The following is a 21,642-nucleotide window of genomic DNA, read 5'->3' on the forward strand; positions in this document are numbered from 1 at the left end:
ATAAAATGTTCTGTCTCAAACGTTTTTTAGTTTTTTAGTGCAGGAATGTACCATTGCCATTTATTGGTTTAGACACACTAGAACAGTAAGTTTTTTGCTCTCTTTGGCTGATAGTTTCCTGTCCATTGATAAGACTGGTTGGATAATTGTTGTTTTGGTATTTGGTAGCTATAAATTCATGGTTTTTTATTATAGCAATTTTCTAGGGCATTTTAGTGACACTGCTGTATTTTTGCTCTTAATGACAACTTTGGAAAATAACCTGGATGATAGCTGAGCTATGTAAAATTTTTGAAAGTCACCTTACTGCCTTTTTGTGAGAGAAATTTTAGAAGTGTTCCTGAAGGTAGCCACCTTGGTGCTTTCTTTCCAACTTTGGTGCTTACTTACAGGAACTTATCTGAAGGAAGACTGTGATTTAAATGCAATCATTTGACTACAATAGTACTGATAAGTGTAGGTCGCTTCATTCTTAAATTATGTATCATGGTGTTGGATTCTCATATACATGAATTTCAGACCTTTAGTCTGGTTGAAAGTTTTTTCTTAGAGGAAGCTTGCCTAAGAAGAAATAAAGGAATGGGTTAATGATTAAAGGACATAGGTGCTAGAAGTGAGAAAAATTACTTCAATTGTCATAAACACAGAGAAATCCAAGGAATACTGGAAAGTTCAAAAGTTAACTTGGTATTTAGTTACTGATTTTGTAACAAAAGTTGAATCTCCCAAGTCCATTGATAGTATAATACTGCCACAGTGACGTACATGCGTCTATAGCAGGTTTTTTAGACTACAAATAAGAATAGTGAATATTTGAGGGCATTGATAATCTTCAACTACATACTCAAGCTTAATTGAAATTACTCATGAATATTCTGATCAAGTTGCTAGTGATTCACTATTTTGTTGGATTTGAAATAATAGCCCCAGAATTCAGATAGTTTTCAATGCATAAATGATTATTCTTCAAAATCAGTTCTTTATGTGTAGATGTTATTTTAGTTTAGTTTAGTTATTTATGATGGCAGTGATTTTTAAACATTTTTCAGACAGAATCTTATGTATCCCATTCTGGCCTCAGTCTCATCATCTTCTGTCTTAGTGCTAGTTCACACGTAGTCAACAGTGAATGTTTTAAAACATATATCTTTACTATGAACCTACCTTCTGCTAATTTTGTCCAATGTTTTGCTGTAGCATTGGTGACTCTACTGAGAAATGCTGAGCTCTGCAAGCAATATTGTGTGTTGTCATTGGTTTATTAATAACAGTTTATACTATTTAGGTCTATGGGTCAGAACCTTTCATTTAAAGTACTAGACAGTGAGTGATTTAGATACTGTAGGTTTTAGTCTCAGCCACAGCTCGGCTATTGCTGCTACTGATAATATCCAGAGATTAATGAATCGCTATGCTCCAAAAATTGTTTATAGAAATGGGTAACCCAGATTTGGCCCATGGCTATAGTTTATTATTTAATAATTTAAAGTGATAATTTCATATGTTCATATGTTAATGTTATAATTTTAAGGTTACTATGTCTTGGAGAAACTAATGAGCCTCACTGTTTACCATTGTTTTGCATGCAGTTATATAGTAGTGTCTTTCTTATCTGCAGTTTTACTTTTCATGAGTTCAGTTACCAGTAGATAACTGTGGTGTAAAAATATTAAGTGGGAAATTTCAGAAGTAAATAATTGGTATTTTAAATTGCATGTCATTCTGAGTAGCATGTTAAGACATCCCACCATCCCCCTTTGTCTTACCCATGGTGTATATGTCTGTCTGACATTATGGGTTTATGGCCCATGATCACTTGGACTAGTTCATTCTGACACATTGTCAGAAGGTCATTAGTAGCTTACTCTTACATTTTAATGTTCTGTCATCCACCTCACTTTATCTGATTATAATAGGCATTATATCATGTCACAGCACAAGAGTGGTGGATAAAGAACAATAAGATTTTTTTAGTCTGTTGCCATAATTGTTTCATTTCTTACTGTGCCAAATTCATAAGCTCTATCACAGGTATATATGAATAAGAAAAAGGATCTCATGTACTTTGTGTGTATGAAAGGAGGGAAGAGGGAATGAGGTGATGGAGAGAGACAGGCCGTATGAATGAATTGAGATACTACTCATGGTTTCAGGTACTGAGGGTCTTAGAATGTATTTCTAATGAAAAAGGGACTGTAATTTTCTACTTGTGAAATAGATGACACATTCTTATTATTCAGAGTTGAAAACTTGGTTCTCTTTACTACAGGATAAGTATTCTTCTGGAGCGAATGGAGACACTTTTAACAGGACTTCAGCTTCATCAGGTATGTGTTAAGGCAAGATGGCTTTTCTTTTTAGTTTAAGGGCTTTGTATCATATTTAAGTAGTAGACTGATAGGATATTTTTAAATTTTCTAGTGAGGATTCATTCTAGTTGGGATATTTTGGATAGGGAAACTTCATCTAAAGAAGACAGTGTTAGAGACTGTATCATTTAATCTAGTGAGTTGCTGTAAAACTTTTCCCAATCTGAAGGTTGAATGTTTGGCTTCAGATTGCTAAACATTGTCAGGTCTTCTGATACAAGGGAGCAGGATAGATGGCAAAATTATTAAAGTAGGTTCTAATTATGGTTGACAAAAAATAACCATTTAAGCCAGACATTGTCATACTCATCAAGAGCATGAGTTTCAGAAAACTAATCTACCAAAGTTCCCAAGAGAAAAATGTTTCAAAATAAAGGATCCCAACCTTTTCTTCTGCTCCTAACCCCTTTCTCTGTATTAATTTTTATTTGGGCTGCCCCCTTCCTACATGTGTGCTACTGTACACTGTAGAATTAGTGTGTATGGTAACACGGTAGAAGGGATAGAACATGGGTAAGAAATTAAATTCTGGCAGTATTTTGCTATGTTGAACCAGGCTGAAATATGACTGCTGCTATCCAGTGGAAATTTTTTATTATGCTAAAATGTACATAACAGTGACCATCTCCACCATTAATATTTTTATTGTGTGCACAATGTGTGTGTGCTATGTCATGTGTATGGAGGTCAAAAGACAACTTTGTGGAGTTGGTTCTCTCTCCACTCTTAGGTGTTTGAACCTTTAGGGAATTGAACTCAGAGGGTGAGACCTGTACAGCAAGTACTTTCTAGTTGCTGAATTATCTTGTCAGCCCTGATCTTTGTCATTAAAAATTAGAAAAGGTGGGACGTCGGTGGTACACGCCTTTAATCCCAGCACTCGGGAGGCAGATCTCTGAGTTCAAGGCCACCCTGGTCTCCAGAGCGAGTTCCAGGACAGCCTCCAAAGCAATACAGAGAAACCCTGTCTCGAACAACCAAAAAAAATTAGAAAAGATTTATTTATTATGTGTGCAAGTGTTTTGTCAGCACATGTGTAAGTGCACCATGGACATGCCTGATGCCTGAAGAGGCAAAAGAAGGTGATAGATCCTCAAACTGGCGTTAGAGGTGGTTGTGAGCTGTCTTATGTGTGCTGGGAACCAAACATGGCTCCTCTGCAAGAGCAGTGAGTGTTCGCAACTGCTCACTCATTGTTTCAGCCCCAAACTCAATGCTTTGTTTTTTCATCTGCACCATTTTTAGTGTTCAGTACAATGACATTAAGCACACTCACCTTGCTACATTATCTACCATTGCCCGGGGGCATATTTAGGTTATAATTTCTCCTGTTAAAAGTTAGAGGATAAGGTTGAAGTGTTTTATTGTCAAGGGAACCGTTGGCTCAGTTGAACCTGGCTTAAAGCGGAGGAAAACAGAATTGCCAAGGTAGTTTATAGAAAGTGAGGGGAGTCTGAGACCTCAGTTTATCAGGATAAAGCAAATTTAATGCTTATGGCTGTTTTAAGTTCCAGGTAAATCTGTTGACTAAAGTTTATAAACTTTGCTATTGTCAGTGAACATTTTCACAAACATTTAAATGTGTTGGTGTAATATATAATCTGATTTTCAAAAGCCTATGGAATTACTGTTTGCTTGCAAGTAACAAAAGGCTCATTTTCCTTCCTCTTCCATATTATGCTGAGATCTTTAACAAAGACAGATGTGTAAAAGTATACTTCTTGATATGTAGCCATTAGAAACCTGGTTCTTTGTGGTATCAACAAAGGGCAGTTTCAGTAAATGAATGAAATAGGCAGGCCTGTATTTGTGAAAACATAATGCTCTGTTGTCATGGAATTTTTAAAAATTTAGGTTGAAATGACTACCAACTAAAAGCCATAGCTCATTGGTCTGTGACTGCTTAGGCTAAATGAAAGAAATCACATAAGAAACAATTGCTTCTCTGGATAACAAGTACCTTTTTGTAGTTTTCAATTAAAATAATTTTCAAAAATAATTTAAAATATTACATTTATTGTGCTCAGAAATCAAATTCTCTCCTTTGACTATGTGGGTTCTGGGACTTGAACTCAGGTTGTTAGGCTTGCTGTAAGTACCTTTATTGATCATTGTGTTGCTCCTATTTCATGATTGAAAATAAGTTTTTTGAATCCAGAAAGTTTTTTTTTTTATTTTTTGAGACAGGTTTTCTCTGTGTAGCTTTGTAGACGAGGCTGGCCTCAAACTCACAGAGATCCACCTGCCTCTACTTCCCGAGTGTGGGGATTAATGGCATGTGCCACCACTACCTGGCTGAAAGTTTATTTTCTTATTGCTTTATATTTTAGTAAAGTGAATGTAAACTAAACTTATACCTAAATAATTCTTTTCAAAAATTTAAATAGTTAGAAAGGAAGAAATTAAATTATCCAAAAATTTGACTGCCAAGTTTTGGCTTCACTGATAGTGACTGTGATTCTCTTTAGCTTTCTCTGTATATTGTGACACAGGTGTACCAAATTCTATTTTTATTTTATGGATGCATTTTTATCTATTTTTATTGAGACATAGACTTTCTTTTCTTTGCTTATTTGTTTTTGCTTTCTATACTTTTTATTGTTAAAATCACAGTTGATGTGGTTGCTTTTCATTTTCCAAGAAATGGGATCATACTATGTTTTGCTTTTAATCGATGATAGTGTCCTGGTTAGTTTTTCTTATTGACTTGATTAGGAAGATATCCTAAATTGGAGAATTGCCTTGATCAGATTGGCCCGTGTGCATGTCTGTGGGGGCATTTTCTTGATTGCTAATTGAGATGGAGGCCCTAGCTCATGGTAGCTGATACCATCTCTAGGCAGGTGAATGGGTCTGAATAGAAGCTAGTGGAGTATAGGATATTCTTCTGAAGAGCTACTTACACAACTCATTTTTCATGTAGGCTCTTTATCATTTTTCTTTTTATACTAGAGACTGAACGTAGGGTCTCATGCATCCTAAACAAGGGTTCTACCACTGAACTACATCTGCAGCCCTATTTCTAATACTGTAATTCATTTTTGTTTTGATAAAGTATCTTATAAGTTGGTAATAGTGGCCCAGAACTTATAACTAAGATAATCTGTGATTTTGTCACCTTTCTGCTTCAGCCTCTTAGGTGGCTTGGTTCTGCCACTTTTCTTGTTAACAAATAATGTCCTCTGTTCTGTGTGTGGCACATTGAAAAAGCTTTAAATTTGTATATTTAGATACATATTTTTTCTTTGTCTTGCTTTAAAATTTTATTTGCTTTAGAAATGGAAGATGGACCTTCTGGAAGAGATCATTTCATGAGAAGTGGATTTCCCTCTGGAAGAAATTTGGGAAACAGAGGTAAATACGGTCTTCCTATCATCTGAACTGTTGTTGAGACTGACCTCAAATTCTTGTCTCCACCTCCAAAATGATGCAATTGCAGGCCTGTGTTACTATGTCTGACCAGGTTGGATTTTAAAATCGTATTTTTAGAGCTATCAATACTTGCCATGTGTGGTGGATCCTGTAATTCCAGCACTTGTCAGACTGAGGCAGGAGAATTTTGAGTTTAAGGCTACCCTGGACTGCATGTAAAACCCTGTCTCAAAACAAATGAACAAACAAAAAACTAGAAACACTTGGGTTTATAGATAGTAACAGATCAAAATATCTTCATGTTTCCATAATTAATAGAATTGATATTAAAGTACTGAAAACATTTTGCACATTGTTTTATTGTAATTCACTAACACGTTCTTAAAATTCCATGTTAACTTGTACGAGCCTTTTATCTTTCAAGGCGTAGCATAACTACTAGGACTGTTTGGTAATTTTAAAATGCCTAACTCTCATCCATAAATTTGTCCTTTGTAAAACTTTATTGACTTTTTCAGTTGCTGTCATAATTAAGGAATTTCATTTGATATCTGGAAAACCTTATTTTTTATTTATATACAAACACAAATTTGAATTTTATATTTGAGTATATTCTTTCTACTAATTGCTAACATAGTCTATTTTTCAAGTATTAATGTACATTTTGTTTTTAAATGCCTACATATTAAGTTATACTGTTGATTTGGATCATGTAATTGATTTTTTTCATTTCAAAGACATAATTTTACTTTGTACCTTACCTACCTTGGACTTACTGTGTAAATCAGCCTGGCCTTGAACTTGAGTGATCCTTTTGTATAGTTCAATGTATGTTGATATATTTTTGATTTGATTTTTAGAATTAAAATGTAAGGTACTGATTAGCTTTTTTATGTCCCTCAAATGATGGCGGAGTATCTTTAAATTCTTGAACTACACACATTCCTTAAGATATGATAAAAATACTCCGTTGTTGGCACATGTCATTAACACATGCTTTTAGGAGTTTTGAAAATTTCCTTTAACATTTCTAAATGGGAATGTTGTAGAGATACATAAGACAGTTTGTAGGGATCACAGAGAATGTGTGTTCCCAATTGTCATATAGACTACAGTGCGTGCTGATTGGGATGCCTCTGGTGCTCCTTTCTATTCCAGGTAGAGAGGGTGGTAAAGTGAGGACGTATGTACGTGTGTGTGTGTGTGTGTGTGTGTGTGTGTGTGTGTGTGTTTGTGTAAGAGAGGGGGTAGAATGAGAGTAAAAGTATTCTGTGTGAAATTCTTTTAAGCATTTGTGAAAATATTGTAAACAATAACCAACTATGCTTCTTGTCGTGGTATCTCTGACCTTAAGATTATTTTTCTTTTGTGGGATGAGATTCTTGGTAGTATTGCCCAGGTTGGTCCCAAACTCCTAGGCTCAAGGGAGTCTCCTGCCTCAGCCTCAGAACTACAGGTGTGTCTTACCAAGCTAGATGGTTCTTACTGGTGAAGAAACATGAAGAATATTACTGAGAAGAGGTACAGAGAATAGTCTGCTGTTGGGAGCTTGGAAGCACTCTACATGTTTAGAGTGTAAAGACTTCACAGAGGAATTGGTCTTCTGAAGGATGAAAAATTTCAATAAGAAAAATAGGAAATCAAGGAATGCCATGCCAAAAGGAATAACATGTAGAAAGGAACAAAATATTAGATGTCAAGCTGGAGGGAGACCACTCAGCTGTTAAAGGCTAGGCTCACAACCAAAAAATACTAGATGTCCAGTGTGGAAATGGTTTTTTAGTGTGCTGGCAAGATGACTCATTTACTTTATGACTCTGGCCCTGAGCTCAGCCCCCCAATTCCAGGGCGGAAGGAGAAGATAAACTGAAAGCTTATCTTCTTTTTTTTTAATTTTTAATTTTTAATTTTTTATATATTTTGTTTTCCAGTTTATATTTAGATAAGAAACGAGGTTGCTTCACAAGTCAGTTCCAGATCCCTCTCCCATTCCCTCCCCTCCTCCCGTGTCCTCCCCCCAATCGCCCTCCCGTTATCCCCTCATTCCCCCAGGGAGGGTGAGGCCCTCCATGGGGGTGTCCATAGTCTGTCATTTCATATAGGGCAGGGCCTAGACCCTTCCCCAAGAGTTCAGGGTGAGAGTGCACCTCACATTGTTCTATGGGAGTCCAAAGTCCGTGTGTATACTTGGGATGGGTACTGATCTGCTGCCCAAGGCTCAATAGATTCCCTAGGCCTCCTCACTGACCCCCAGATTCAGGGGGTCTTGATCAGTCCCATGCTGGCTTCCCAGGCTGATGCCTGGGATTCAAGAGTTAACCTTTGTCTGGTCAGCTGTTTCTGGGGGTTAAACCAGCCCAGTCTTAATCCCTTTGATCATCAGTCCTCCCTCTCTGTTACTGGCTTTCTTGAGTTCAGCTCAGTACTTAACCAAGGGAGTCTGCCTCTTCTTCGATCAGCCACTAAATGAAGTTTCTGTTTCCCAGACTCTCTGGCCATAGGATTGTAGGCTGGCATTCCCCAGATCTATGTCTAAAATCTATATATGAGAGAGTACATGTCATGTTTCTCTTTTTGTGACTGGGTTACCTCACTCAGGATGGTTTCTTCTAGTGTCATCCATTTGCCTGCGAATCTCATGATTCCATTATTTTTTTCTGCTGAATAGTACTCCATTGTGTAGATGTACCACATTTTCTCTATCCACTCTTCGGGTGAGGGACATCTGGGTTGCTTCCAAGTTCTGGCTATTACAAATAAAGCTGCTATGAACATAGTGGAACAGACATCTTTGTTGTATGAATGGGCATCTTTTGGATATATGCCTAAGAGTGGAGTTGCTGGGTCTTGTGGTAGGTTTATTCCCATTTTTCTGAGGAATCTCCATACTGATTTCCAAAGTGGCTGAACCAGTTGGCACTCCCACCAGCAATGGAGGAGTGTCCCCCTTTCACCACATCCTCTCCAGCATAAATTGTCATTGGTGTTTTTGATTTTAGCCATTCTGACAGGAGTGAGATGGTATCTCAGAGTTGTTTTGATTTGCATTTCCCGGATGGTTAAGGATGTTGAGCACTTTCTCAAGTGCCTCTCAGCCATTTTAGACTCCTCTATTGAAAACTCTCTATTTAGTTCTGCAGCCCACTTTTTAATAGGGTCCTTTGGTGTTTTGGAGACTTGCTTCTTGAGTTCTTTGTAAATTTTGGAGATCAACCCTCTGTCAGATGTGGGATTAGTGAATATTTTTTCCCATTCTGTGGGCTGCCTTTTTGTCTTGCTGACTGTGTCCTTTGCCTTACAGAAGCTTCTCAGTTTCAGTAGGTCCCATTTATTAATTGTTGATCTCACTGTCTGTGCTACTGGTGTTATGTTCAGGAAGCTGTCTCCTGTACCAATTTGTTCAAGGGTACCGCCCACTTTCTCTTCTAAGAGGTTCAGTGTGGCTGGATTTATGTTGAGGTCTTTGATCCATTTGGACTTAAGTTTTGTGCATGGCGATAAACATGGATCGATCTGCATTCTTCTACATGCCAGTCTCCAATTATGCCAGCACCATTTGTTGAAGATGCTTTCTTTATTCCATTGTATATTTTTAGCTTCTTTGTCGACGATCAGATGTTCGTACGTGTGTGGGTTAATACCCGGGTTATCAATTCGATTCCATTGGTCTACCTGTCTATTTTTGTGCCAATACCAAGCTGTTTTCAGGACTATTGCTCTGTAATAGAGCTTGAGGTCAGGGATGGTGATGCCTCCAGACGTTGCCTTGTTGAACAGGGTTGTTTTGGCTATCCTGGGTCTTTTGTTTTTCCATACAAAATTGATTATTGTTCTTTCAAGTTCTCAATGCAATTCCTCTAAAATCAGGAACAAAACAAGGCTGTCCACTCTCTCCATACCTTTTCAACATGGTACTTGAAGTTCTAGCTATTGCCATACGACAACAAAGGGGGATCAAGGGGATACAAATTGGGAAGGAAGAGGTCAAACTTTCACTGTTTGCAGACGATATGATAGTTTACATCAACGACCCAAAGAACTCTACCAGAGAACCCTTACAGCTGATTAACACCTTTAGCAAAGTGGCAGGCTACAAGATCAACTCAAGAAAATCAGTAGCCCTACTATATACAGATGATAAAAGGGCTGAAGGAGAAATCAGAGAAACATCACCCTTTACAATTGCCACAAACAACATAAAATACCTTGGGGTAACGCTAACCAAACAAGTGAAAGACCTGTATCACAAGAACTTTGAGTCTTTAAAGAAAGAAACTAAAGAAGACACCAGAAAATGGAAAGATCTCCCATGCTCTTGGATAGGTAGGATCAATGTAGTAAAAATGGCAATCCTGCCAAAAGCAATCTACAGAAAGCTTATCTTCTAACCTTTCATATATGTGCAATGACCATGTGTAAATCTGTACTCACACACTACATATACACACTCAGAAACAAGAAAGCTAGGTGGTGTTCACACCCTTAATTCCAGCACAGAGAAGCAGAAGCAGGGGGCTCTCCAAGTTTGAGGCTAGTCTGGTTTACCTCATGAGTTCAAGGCCAGCCGGGGATACATTGTCAGACTGTCTCAGAAAGATCAAAAGTAGGGTTCTGGCAGGGTGGCTCAGCCTAAGGTGCTCTCTGCTAGGCTTGACAGTCTTAGATGGAGTCTCAGATCCCACATGGTGGAAGGTGAGAGTGCATCCTCTGACCTTCAAATGCATGCTTACACAGAAAATAAACGTGTAAAGATGTCTCTAAAGTAGAAACCTTGGAAGTGATGAAGGTATTATAAAAATAAATAAAAGAACAATTAAAACAGAACATAGTACAAAAGTTTCAATAATGAAGATTACCATTTGGGCTGAATATAATGTCTCTGTCTATCGAGGTGAGGAAGATTCAGTATATAGAAAATCATGAAGTGAATTCCTCAATAAAGGTAAAAGAATGAGTAGACATTACATTTTACTAGTCGATTTATGATTTTTACTTTGGAATCATAACATGAGAATTAAAAGATACTTAGAAATATTTTTTTTTTGGTTTTTCAAGAAGGGTTTCTGCTGTCTTGGAACTAGCTCTTGTAGACCAGGCTGGTCTCGAACTCACAGCGATCCGCCTGCCTCTGCCTCCCAAGTGCTGAGATTAAAGGTATGCACCACCACCGCTCGGCCTTATATTACTTATTTTTAAATCTACTTTCTATTTTCTTAGTATCTGTAAAAGTCATCTAACCCTAAAGGTTCATCTCATCCCTATTTTTAATGACCCAATTTTGCATGTTAAGAAATTTTAACTATAAACTTTTTCAGATATTGGCGAGTCTAATAAAAGAGAGAATACACCTACAGCTGGAGGCTTTGGAAGAGGAAAAGGCTTTGGAAACAGAGGTAATTACTTATAATATTTTACAATCAAAATTTTAGTTGACTCCAAGGTTTGCATTGTTACTTTTTAGAAAATAAAACAGAAGTATGTGCTATGCTAGAAATTGAGGATCGCAAAGTATTTTCATTTAGGTATAATATATATGTAGTATAAAAATCAGTTTATTCTGCTTTGGGTATATACAGTGTTCTATTTGTCTTTTAAATAGATTTATTTTATTACTGTTTGTATGTGTATGTATGGATGCACACATACCACAGTACATGTATGGAGGACAAATAAAAACTTAGAGACATTGGTTCTCTCCTTCCACCAGATAGATTCCAGGGATTGAACTCAGATCATCAGGCTTTTGCAGCAAGCGCTCTTATCCCTGTTTCACCATCTTGCTGGTCCGCCATTTTGCCTTTTCCGCTTGCTCTAGTATCGATTTTCTCTATACATAAGTCCCAGTTCTTTCCTCCTTTACTACTCGGGGATCCCAGTTCCCTGTGGAGATTTGTTTATACTGAGCACAGGAAGACCAGTGATATTTAGGTGAGGGAGCTTCCCAGTCTTTTCAGAAACTCAACACTGACTCTTCTTGGGACACGAATGAGAGCAACAAGCAGCAGTTGGGGGTGGTAGAATATAGTCATTTTCTCAAGCAACTTTGGATATTGCCAATATTTAAGTGACAGTAATAACTTAAATTTTACTTTTTTGTAGAAATAATTTTAGGGATTATATCTACATTTTGAAAAGAATTAACTGCTAAAGATTTTTTTTGTCAATCATACAGTGAAGCTATTGGGTACATGCTTTTATATGAGAATTATATATTAAATTTCCATGGCATTTTATTGCTGGGAGGGACCTTACATTTGGTTAAACCTGAGGACGTTAAGTGACTTGAGATAACATGTATATATCATATGTATAAATTGAACAACTGCCCGAATAATTGGTTAATTCTTTTATTAAAGAAGCCTAATTGTAACTGAGTAGTTTATACTGTAGTTTAGACAATGATGATTGGTACCACATTGACATTTAATTTTAAGGTATGTATACTCAAGTATCTTTGTGTGAGAGAGTGGGATAGGCTGGGGTGTCTCACTGTGCCATCCAGGTAGGTATCTAACTCATGAACTCAGCTCTCAAGTAGGTAGGGCTGCAGGCATGCACTTGAATACCTAACTCCTTGAGTATTTTTATATTAAAGACCATTTTATTAAGAGTCAATGGTGTTTTATAGACAGGCAGCTCACTGATTTGGCGAGACTGCCTGGCCAGCAATCCCCAGGGATCCTCTGTTCTTGCTTCCTCAGTGCAGGAATTATAGGCACACACCACTGTGGTTTTTCACTTCCTTTTCATTTCAGGTTTTTTCATAGTGGTGCTGGGGATTGAACTCAAGCCCTTATACTTACATGACAGGCACTTTATCAGTTGAGTCATCTCCTTAGCCCCAAATTTAATTTTTGATAGTTTAATTAGAAAGTAAGTAATGGTTACAATGATACATATTGTTGTCTTGCCTGTGCATATATATAGAGACGTATAGGATATTTGAGATACTATAAAATGTATTGAAATGTTTTATAAACTTAGAATAGATCTAATGATCTGATAGAGGCAGAAATTTTAGTATAATTTGAATTAGTCTCATTCTGTCTATATATGTAATTGTATATAGCTTATCTCATTTTGAAGGGTCATCATAACCAGTTGTTCCTGACTTTTAAAACACATTGTGTGTGTATATGCATTTTCTGTGTGTTTCTGTACACATGTCATGGAGGCTTGAAGTGGGCGTCAGACCTCTTGGCACTGGGATTACAGGCATTTGGGAGCTACCTGATGGAGTGCTTGATCCAACCCCCTGCCTGCCTGCCCTTACGATAGAACTGTCAGCACTTTCAACTGCTGAGCCATCTCTCCAGTCCTGAAAAACTTTTTTTAACTATAGAGATAGAAGAAATTCTTCCAGAAATTTGAAGTTTCCTTTTATATTTTGTATAGGTTTTTTAAATAACAAGTTTGAAGAAGGTGATAGCTCTGGTTTCTGGAAAGGTAAGTTTTGTCTTTGTGGCAACTTTAAAAGCTATAATGTTGGAAACAAGCTAGAGAGGTTCAGATTGATAATTTTACTCAGGTACAATGCTAAGTTATATTATGCTCAATTTCATGAAGCAGCTATAGGGACATTTGACAAGGATGTAGATAAAGAATTCGGGCATCTTTAATTTGGTACTTTGCCACCTGACTTAGTTAATACCTATTAAAGTACAATTACTGAAAATTGTTATGTCTGTACAATAAGGTGTAGGTAGTAGAAAAAGTAAGTCAAGAATTAGAAGTCTACTATAGGGTCAATGTAGTGGCCACCAAACCTGATGACCTGAGTTTAATCTCCAGGACCACATGGTGGATGGAGGGAGGGTAATTGATTCCTGAAAGTGGCCCTCTGGCCTTCACATGTGCCTGTGGCATACACACTTTCCACATGCATACACACAGTAAATACGTTTAATAAAGTGGTTCACACCTTTAATCCCAGCACTCCGGAGGCAGAGACATTTGGGTCTCTTTATGTTCGAGGCCAGCCTGGTCTACATAGTGAGTTCCAGGACAGCCAGTGAGTGCTACATGGTGAGACCTCTCCTTGAAAAAAATCCTGTTTGAACTCAACTAAGTCTAAGAGGAAGTGGCTAAAATGTGAATCTCTGAAGTAAAGCCACGTCTAAGATACTGATACTCTGAGGAAATAGAGTGATGTTATCAGAAAGTCATTGAAGCTTCCTCAAGTCTGGTTGGCAAGGTTTGTGTGGGGTCTTGTATATGAAAAGCATCTCTGGTGATTCTGATGTGCTCTTTGTTTGAAAACCACTGATCTATGGAATCTTCATGACATTGGGTTCCAGAACTTAACTCACTTCTCAGCCCTGGTTACCTCCTAGTTGAGTGATACTAAAAGTGTTCACTCTAAGCCTGTGTTTACTACTCTGTAAACTGTAGACCATTTTATGGGCTATTTAGGCTGTTAGTAAAAGAACAAAGCATAATACTAACATATTTTGTGGTAAATAATAAATGCAGTTTCTTTCTTCATTAGATACTTGAGGTTTGACCTTGGAATGGAGCTTAGTTTGTACCAGGAGGTAGTTTGTATGAGCAAGACCCCCTGGGTTCCATCCCCTGTATTGGAGGGAGAAGATGGGGTGTGGGGGTGTGGGGAGGCTTGTTTTATTATATGCTTTGATTTCCAAAGTCAAAACCAAGACTAGACACAATCGCTAAAACTCTTTAAAATTTGAGACTGGGTAAATGTTGGTTTTGGGACATGGACTTACTGTGTAGCCCAGGCTGACATTAAACTGTGGCAGCCCTCTTGTCCTGAGTGTAGTGTTGTGACTGTAGAAATGAGCCACTATACCTGGTTTAAGATTTGGTTTAGTATATTAAATAAGATGATTTCTTCCAACCATTTCTTTTAACCCTGCCCCATTCAAAGGGAAACAGAATTATTATTCATGTGGGGTAAAAAATACTTAGATTTCTCTACTTTTGAGTACTTTTGTTTTAATCTACTAAGTTTTTTTTTATTTTCCAGTTTAAATTTAGATAAGAAACGAGGTTGCTTCACAAGTCAGTTCCAGGTCCCTCTCCCATTCCCTCCCCTCCTCCCATGTCCTCCCCCCAATCGCCCTCCCGTTATCCCCTCATTCCCCCAGGGAGGGTGAGGCCCTCCATGGGGGTGTCCATAGTCTGTCATTTCATATAGGGCAGGGCCTAGACCCTTCCCCAAGAGTTCAGGGTGAGAGTGCACCTCACATTGTTCTATGGGAGTCCAAAGTCCATGTGTATACTTGGGATGGGTACTGATCTGCTGCCCAAGGCTCAATAGATTCCCTAGGCCTCCTCACTGACCCCCAGATTCAGGGGGTCTTGATCAGTCCCATGCTGGCTTCCCAGGCTGATGCCTGGGATTCAAGAGTTAACCTTTGTCTGGTCAGCTGTTTCTGGGGGTTAAACCAGCCCAGTCTTAATCCCTTTGATCGTCAGTCCCCCCTCTCTGTTACTGGCTTTCTTGAGTTCAGCTCAGTACTTAACCAAGGGAGTCAGCCTCTTCTTCGATCAGCCACTAAATGAAGTTTCTGTTTCCCAGACTCTCTGGCCATAGGATTGTAGGCTGGCACTCCCCAAATCTATTTTAACCTATGTACTAGTTGTGTTAGTTGTTTTCTCACGACTGTGACAAGAGCAACTTAAGGAAGGAAGTTAGTTTGAAGGAGTCAGTAACCTATGGTTCTGGGTAGCATGGCAGTGCTAGTGTGAAATGACTGCTCGTACTGTACACACAGTGAGGAAGCAGAGAGGGAGGGATGCTGGTGATGCCCAGCTCATCTTTTCTTTATATTCAGTTCAGGACTCCAGCACATGGGGCAGTGATAGCCACTGGCAGGGTGAATCTTCTTCTCTTCATTTTTTTTCTGGAAACATCCTCACAGACATGCCAGAGTTGTGGTTACATGATTCCAAATCCAGTCAAGTTGACAATGAAACTCTAATGATCAAGATCATTTCTATCTACTCACAACTTTTCCCAATTGAGTCCTTTATAACAATGGTGGGTCAAATAACAGCAGAGCGTAAGTCAAGTTTTCATTATGCTAAAGAGCTTTTCTCCAAAATGACTTTGGCTTTTGTCTATTTCTGATTTCATTCTTAGTTCACTCCAAAGAATAAAAATGACCAACCAAATTCTTTCAGTCTCACAGTTTTGGGCAAATCCAGGAATGGGCTAAAGGTCACCATAGCACCTTTTGCTTGCAACGCATGTAGTGTTTGCAACTCTTTGCCCAATTTGGTATAATGTAATGATAAGGACCAGAAATTTTGGAGTTGTATGCCTAAATTTTGAAACCCAGACCATTCTCCTGGTGTTGTCTTAAGAATGATATTTAACTTTAAAAAACACCCTTTTCTCTGTTTATAAGGTGATGATTATAACCATTGGACATGGTTTTGTGAGTGTTAAAGTTAATGCAGCAAAATGAAACTGGGTGTCATGGCATGTACCTCTAGTCCTAGCTCTGGGAATATCAGGTCAGGCATGGTGGCTCAATTCAGCATTTAAGAGGCAGAGGTAGGTAGATATCTGTTTGCTCACAGTCAGCCTGGTCTATATACAGAGTTCTTGGACAGTTAGGGCTACAAAGAGAGACCCCATCTTAAAAAGCACAACACAGCAAAATAATACAAAAAAATAGAAATATTACTTGTGCCCAGGTGATTAAGACCATCCTTTCAAAAGTAGTGTGACTCTATTTCCAACATATAGGAAGGAGGGCAGAAAGGAAGGACTGCATTAATGAACTATCCATTTAGAACAGTATAGAATTGGTTTTTATCCAAGTTCTCCTAATGCCATTATTTTATTTTACTTCTTAAAGTGACCAAAATAAACATAGGTTTATTTTAGGGGAATAATTGACAAAAGGTAACATAAGACCCCTTTCTCTTTGCCAGTCCTAAAGTGATCTATAGGGTATTTTTCTCAAAGCAAATGTGTTAGCTCTCACCTCATTATCTCAGAGCCAGTCTTCTTTCTAAAAGTCCTTTCTTTCCCAATTATCTTTCTTAAATCTTCTTTTTGAGAAAGTTGTGCTAGATGATTATTTAAGAAAATACCCTTGCTGGGCAGTTATGATGTACATCTTTAATCGTAGCACTTGGGAGTCGGAGGCAGGTGGAGCTCTGTGAGGTCATTGCCAACCTGGTCTAAAAATTGAGTTCCATGACAGACAGGGCTGTTACAAAGAGAAACCCTGCCTTGAAATGTGCACGCATGTCTCTCTCTCTCTCTCTCTCTCTCTCTCTCTCTCTCTCTCTCTCTCTCTCTCTCTCTCTCTCTCTCTCTCTCTCTCTCTCTCTCTCACACACACACACACACACACACATGCACACACACACTCTCTCTAAAATGGTCAAATAGAAACCTTCAGCTAGGTATTAGGATCATGTTTAAAAATATAAACATAACATATTAACTAGATGGTACTTTTGTGCACAAGTTTAGATGGTAGCCTGTAAGCTATTTGTTCACTTGGCATCAGTGCCATTTGTTTAAAATTCTGGAATACTGGACATCAATGACATGTAAAAGATACCTTGAAACTATCTCTGTGTTCCCCAAATAGCCTTTGCTAGAACTTGGAGAGTTTAGAGTTACATTAATAAAATTTTAAAAGTTTGAAAAATTGCTCATTTCATGTCATTCTGCACTTAGAGAGTAAACTCTGAGAATGGAACTTAAGCCTTTATTTTCACGCAGTTTGCTTGGGTGTCCTTCAGTGTTGTGATTGATCCGCATACTACTGTTCAGAGAAGCCCTGGAAGTGTTCTTGTACTGTCATTAAACAGAAAAGTCATGGAGTAATCGAGTTACTTAATTAGAAAAAAATGAGGAAAAGTTTGCATGGATTTGAGAAAGTACCACTCTCTAGCATTAGTGAGAATGGTAATTACAGAAAAAGAAATGGTATTTTAAATAGAACAGTCATGGGTCTCTATTAGCCTATGACTTGCTTTTCAGAACCATTTGATTACTTGTGTAAGTTTTTCTTTTTGTCTAACATAACAGTGAGCAAACAGTAGGTACTCAATCATATACTTAACATTAAAATATTAACATACATAGATATTCTTTATATGGAATTTACCCTGATTAATGGTTTTATATTTCTAGGAAAATTATTATAAGAATTACAATGATTATATTTTAGCTTGAAAAATATTCCTATTAAGTTCTATTCTGTTATTTAGCTTTTATTCCATTAGTTACCTAGATGCTATTGACATGTTACATTTCTGTTCAAGAGTCTAGTAATGACTGTGAAGACAATCAGACTCGGAACAGAGGGTTTTCCAAGAGAGGCGGTAAGGACAATGCTTTGAACAATTTGTATGTAAGACAAAACTAACTTTAAAAGGCTGAAAGACATGAAAACCTTTAAGGAAGGTCCACCTCTTCCACTCTGATTTCATTAGATGTTTTTTTCCCCTCAGGACCTCAAGAATGTGCCGCAATTTACAAAAGAGGGTTTTTATTGTCTTGAATAGTCACAGTTTAGATGAGCTGAGAATGTATTTGTTTCTGAAAAAGGTCATTAGAAGTGGTCATTAGAAATTTTCATGTAACATTTCTGTTTGGAATCATAGATGGTAAAATCATAAACTAGATGCTTTCTCAGCACTTATTGAATTCACATGCAGATTAATCATTTAGTAAGACCAGAAGAAACTCAGAAAATGTTGAATTATGTCAGACAGTTTCTTTTATTAAAGTACAATAAAAATAAAAAATGAAAGTACAGAAAAAGCAGAAATCCCTAATGGAAGTCTAACCTTTTTGGTTTGAAAACTGATTTTCTCAGTTTATGGATAGTGTATAATGGAAATGTGAACTATTTATTGCCTAATAACAACATAAAATAGACTGTAATGTGTGAGATTCAGCTAGTTTATTTTGTGGGAAACCAATGAGCCAAGCTCCTTAAGGAAGACAACTTGGTAGAAAGAAGATATTAGATACAGATACAACAGAACCTGTGTGATGGAGTGGCGTTCCTCAGTAGACAACAAAACTGAATAAGAGAAATGTAGAGGGCTGGAGAGATGGCTCAGCAGTTAAGAACACTGCTCTTCCGGAGGCCCTGAGTTCAATTCCCAGCAACCCCATGATGGCTCACAGTCGTCTATAACGAGATCTGGTGCCCTCTTCTGGCCTGCAGGCATACATAAGTAATGATAAGTAAATAAATAATCTTAAGAAAAAGAAATGTGGAATGGCTTCTCTATGATTCCACAACAGAATTAAACATGCTACTTGCATATATGTACATAGATGGTAGATAATACGAGAGCAGGGAAATGTAAAACATTACAAGATATTGGTTGGATCATTGAGGGAAAGAGATGGTTAAGGAGAGAAACAAAGCAAAATAAACTCATGGCTGCATGTGTTGCATTTTAGTCTTAAGCTGGCTGGCAGGTCCATAGTCTTAAATTGTTTTAAATGTAGATATGTCTTAAGTCTTCCTTGATGATCTTTATGAAAATAATTTCTGCTTAGAAAAAAAGCCCAAAGTATTTTCTTAATGAAAGGTGAGAAAGTTGATAGGCTTTTTAAAATGTAAAGAGGCACAAATAACATGTAATTATTAAGTGGTCATAACTGTTACCAGGCAGATTATTGACAGATTATGGAGTGTTGACTAATAGGTACATAAATTTGAATTTTCTTTAATTTTTTAAAAAAATTCATTTTGGATGGCACTGAGGATAAAACATGCTATATACTTTGAGTTAGCTCATTCATTTTATTTTATTTTTGGTTTTTCGAGGCAGGGTTTCTCTGTAACTTTAGAGCCTGCCCTGGAACTTACTCTATAGACCAGACTGGCCTCAAACTCAGACATTTACCTGCCTCTGCCTCCCGAGTGCTGGGATTAAAGACATGTGCCACCAATGCCCAGTTATTATTTGCTATAGAGGACAAATATAAATTTAGATTTATTTAATTCTGTAAGAGATTGTAAAAATCCAGCTAATGGTGCAGTTGTGGCAACTTGGTATTCTATTCAAGCAACATGCTTCTTTTACTCATTTTTGATTTTTCAAAAATGTCTTTTTTCCCTGGTTATAGAAATATCTATATTATAGAAATATCTATATTTATAGGTCAATTGTGACTTTTGAAAAGTTAACTCTGTTAATTCCTTAAGTGTTCACTAAAGCCATTTAAATTATACAAAGGTTACATTTAGTCACTTTCTCCAAGATTTCTTTGTTGTTATTTTGTGCTATTCTTATGTGTGTTTTAATATAGGCTATCAAGATGGAAATGATTCAGAAGCTTCAGGGCCATTCAGAAGAGGTGGAAGAGGTAGTTTCCGAGGTTGCCGTGGAGGATTTGGTCTAGGAAGACCAAGTTAGTAGTGGATTGCTTGCATAAGATGTGCTTCATTTGTTAAGAAGGAAATGATTTTAAAACACCCTATTGCACAAAGTTACCATGAAGATTATATGAGCGTTTTAGTAGAATGGCAGACACAAATTAAATTGGAACACGGTTCAGAAGTTTGTGTTACCAAATCTTTATAAAGTACCATGTGTTGGTCTTCTTCAGGGCTCCCCCTTCACATATTCTTTCCCCAATATAGCTTTCTACTTTAAATTCTTACAGACATCATTTTTCTAGAAAGTATTGTTTTTAGAAGCCACTGTTGGCATGCATGTGTCTCTTAATAGGGTCAGATTAATGATTGGAAACTAATGACATCAGTAAACTTCTAATACTCATTAAACAAATGTATAAAATTGAATAAATTGTCCTATTAAAAAATTCTGAAGGGTCTGCACAGGGCAGGGCTGATAACAGTAGATTTGCAATGGTGGGAACAGGGATGGTATTTTGGTGAACAAGCAGTGATATAATGATGTGATTTCTTGGCACAATTAAATTGCTATTTTTTGGGTGGGGAGGCTTTTGCTTAGGTATAATACTGACCCTAATTTATTTATAAAATAACATTAATTTTTGAGGAAGTTATTTTTAATTGAAGTATATAATTTTTAGAGAAACTTTGTGACACCTAGAAAAAATACATTGTAATTCTTGCTATATACTATTTTACAGATCTTTTAGCCAGTAATACTATGGCTTGGGGGGTATTTGACAAATTGTTATAAAACTTTATTAAAAGTAGCATAATCAAATTCTGTTTCTTTCAAATAAAGATAGTGAATATGACCAAGATCAGGGGACACAGCGTGGTGGTGGACTTTTTGGTTCTAGAAAACCAGCAGCAAGTGATTCAGGTGAGAAATGGCACTGTTACTGAGAACTAGTATTCCTATATGCTTTGAGCAAGAGGGCATGTTGAAGTATGCTACGACAAACTGACAATTTCCCCCATATCTTCGTTATGCGTTCGGTAAAAACACATAGGTAGTTTTGCCTCCCTTAGAAAATCGATACACTGTGAATTGTCTTTTTTTGTTGTTGACTGACCGTATGAGATGCTGGTAAGTATCTTTAATTGGAAGAAGAAAAATAAGGCTTGCATTGGCTTCTAAGGTATTTTTTTGAGGTGTAGGGGAAGATGATGTATGGTTTAAGGTGAGGTGGGCAAACCCATGGGAAAAATGCCTGGAGAAGGGTAAGGTTTAAATGGAGGGAGGAGGAGTGCTAAGGAACGACTGTGCTGAATACAGTCATCTGCTCCCTGTGTATCTGAGGGAAGGCAAGTGCAGAGGCATGCTTTCTCTGAAGGTGTTGCAATGTAATGTCTTACAGGTAATGGTGACACTTTCCAAAGCAGAGGTGGGAGTGGACGAGGTGAGTTGTGACTGACTTCTGTCAACTTCAACTTACTGTAATCTAAATTTATTTTCTTTGGGATAAAGGTAATTGCTGTGTTTTGTTTGTTTGTTTGTTAGCTTTTTTTGAGACAGGGTTTCT

The 21,642-nt window shown here is 37.4% G+C and overlaps 1 protein-coding gene across 3 annotated transcripts in view; it reads left to right on the forward strand.

Moving 5' to 3' along the window:
* Window positions 1-21,642, forward strand: part of Ddx4 (DEAD-box helicase 4) — a 54,842-nt gene that overhangs the window by 12,096 nt on the left and 21,104 nt on the right. For 2 of the 3 annotated variants that reach the window (XM_040729083.1, XM_040729081.1), the window contains exons 3-10: window positions 2,270-2,327; window positions 5,646-5,723; window positions 11,057-11,134; window positions 13,137-13,187; window positions 17,997-18,056; window positions 20,008-20,109; window positions 20,919-20,999; window positions 21,478-21,519. In XM_040729083.1, the coding sequence (XP_040585017.1) occupies window positions 2,270-2,327; window positions 5,646-5,723; window positions 11,057-11,134; window positions 13,137-13,187; window positions 17,997-18,056; window positions 20,008-20,109; window positions 20,919-20,999; window positions 21,478-21,519 (550 nt within the window). The remainder of the gene's footprint in view (window positions 1-2,269; window positions 2,328-5,645; window positions 5,724-11,056; window positions 11,135-13,136; window positions 13,188-17,996; window positions 18,057-20,007; window positions 20,110-20,918; window positions 21,000-21,477; window positions 21,520-21,642) is intronic. The other variant, XM_040729082.1, reaches the window with a different exon arrangement.

Source organism: Mesocricetus auratus, unplaced genomic scaffold (assembly GCF_017639785.1).
Source record: "Mesocricetus auratus isolate SY011 unplaced genomic scaffold, BCM_Maur_2.0 Super-Scaffold_100020, whole genome shotgun sequence".
NCBI lineage: Eukaryota > Metazoa > Chordata > Mammalia > Rodentia > Cricetidae > Mesocricetus > Mesocricetus auratus.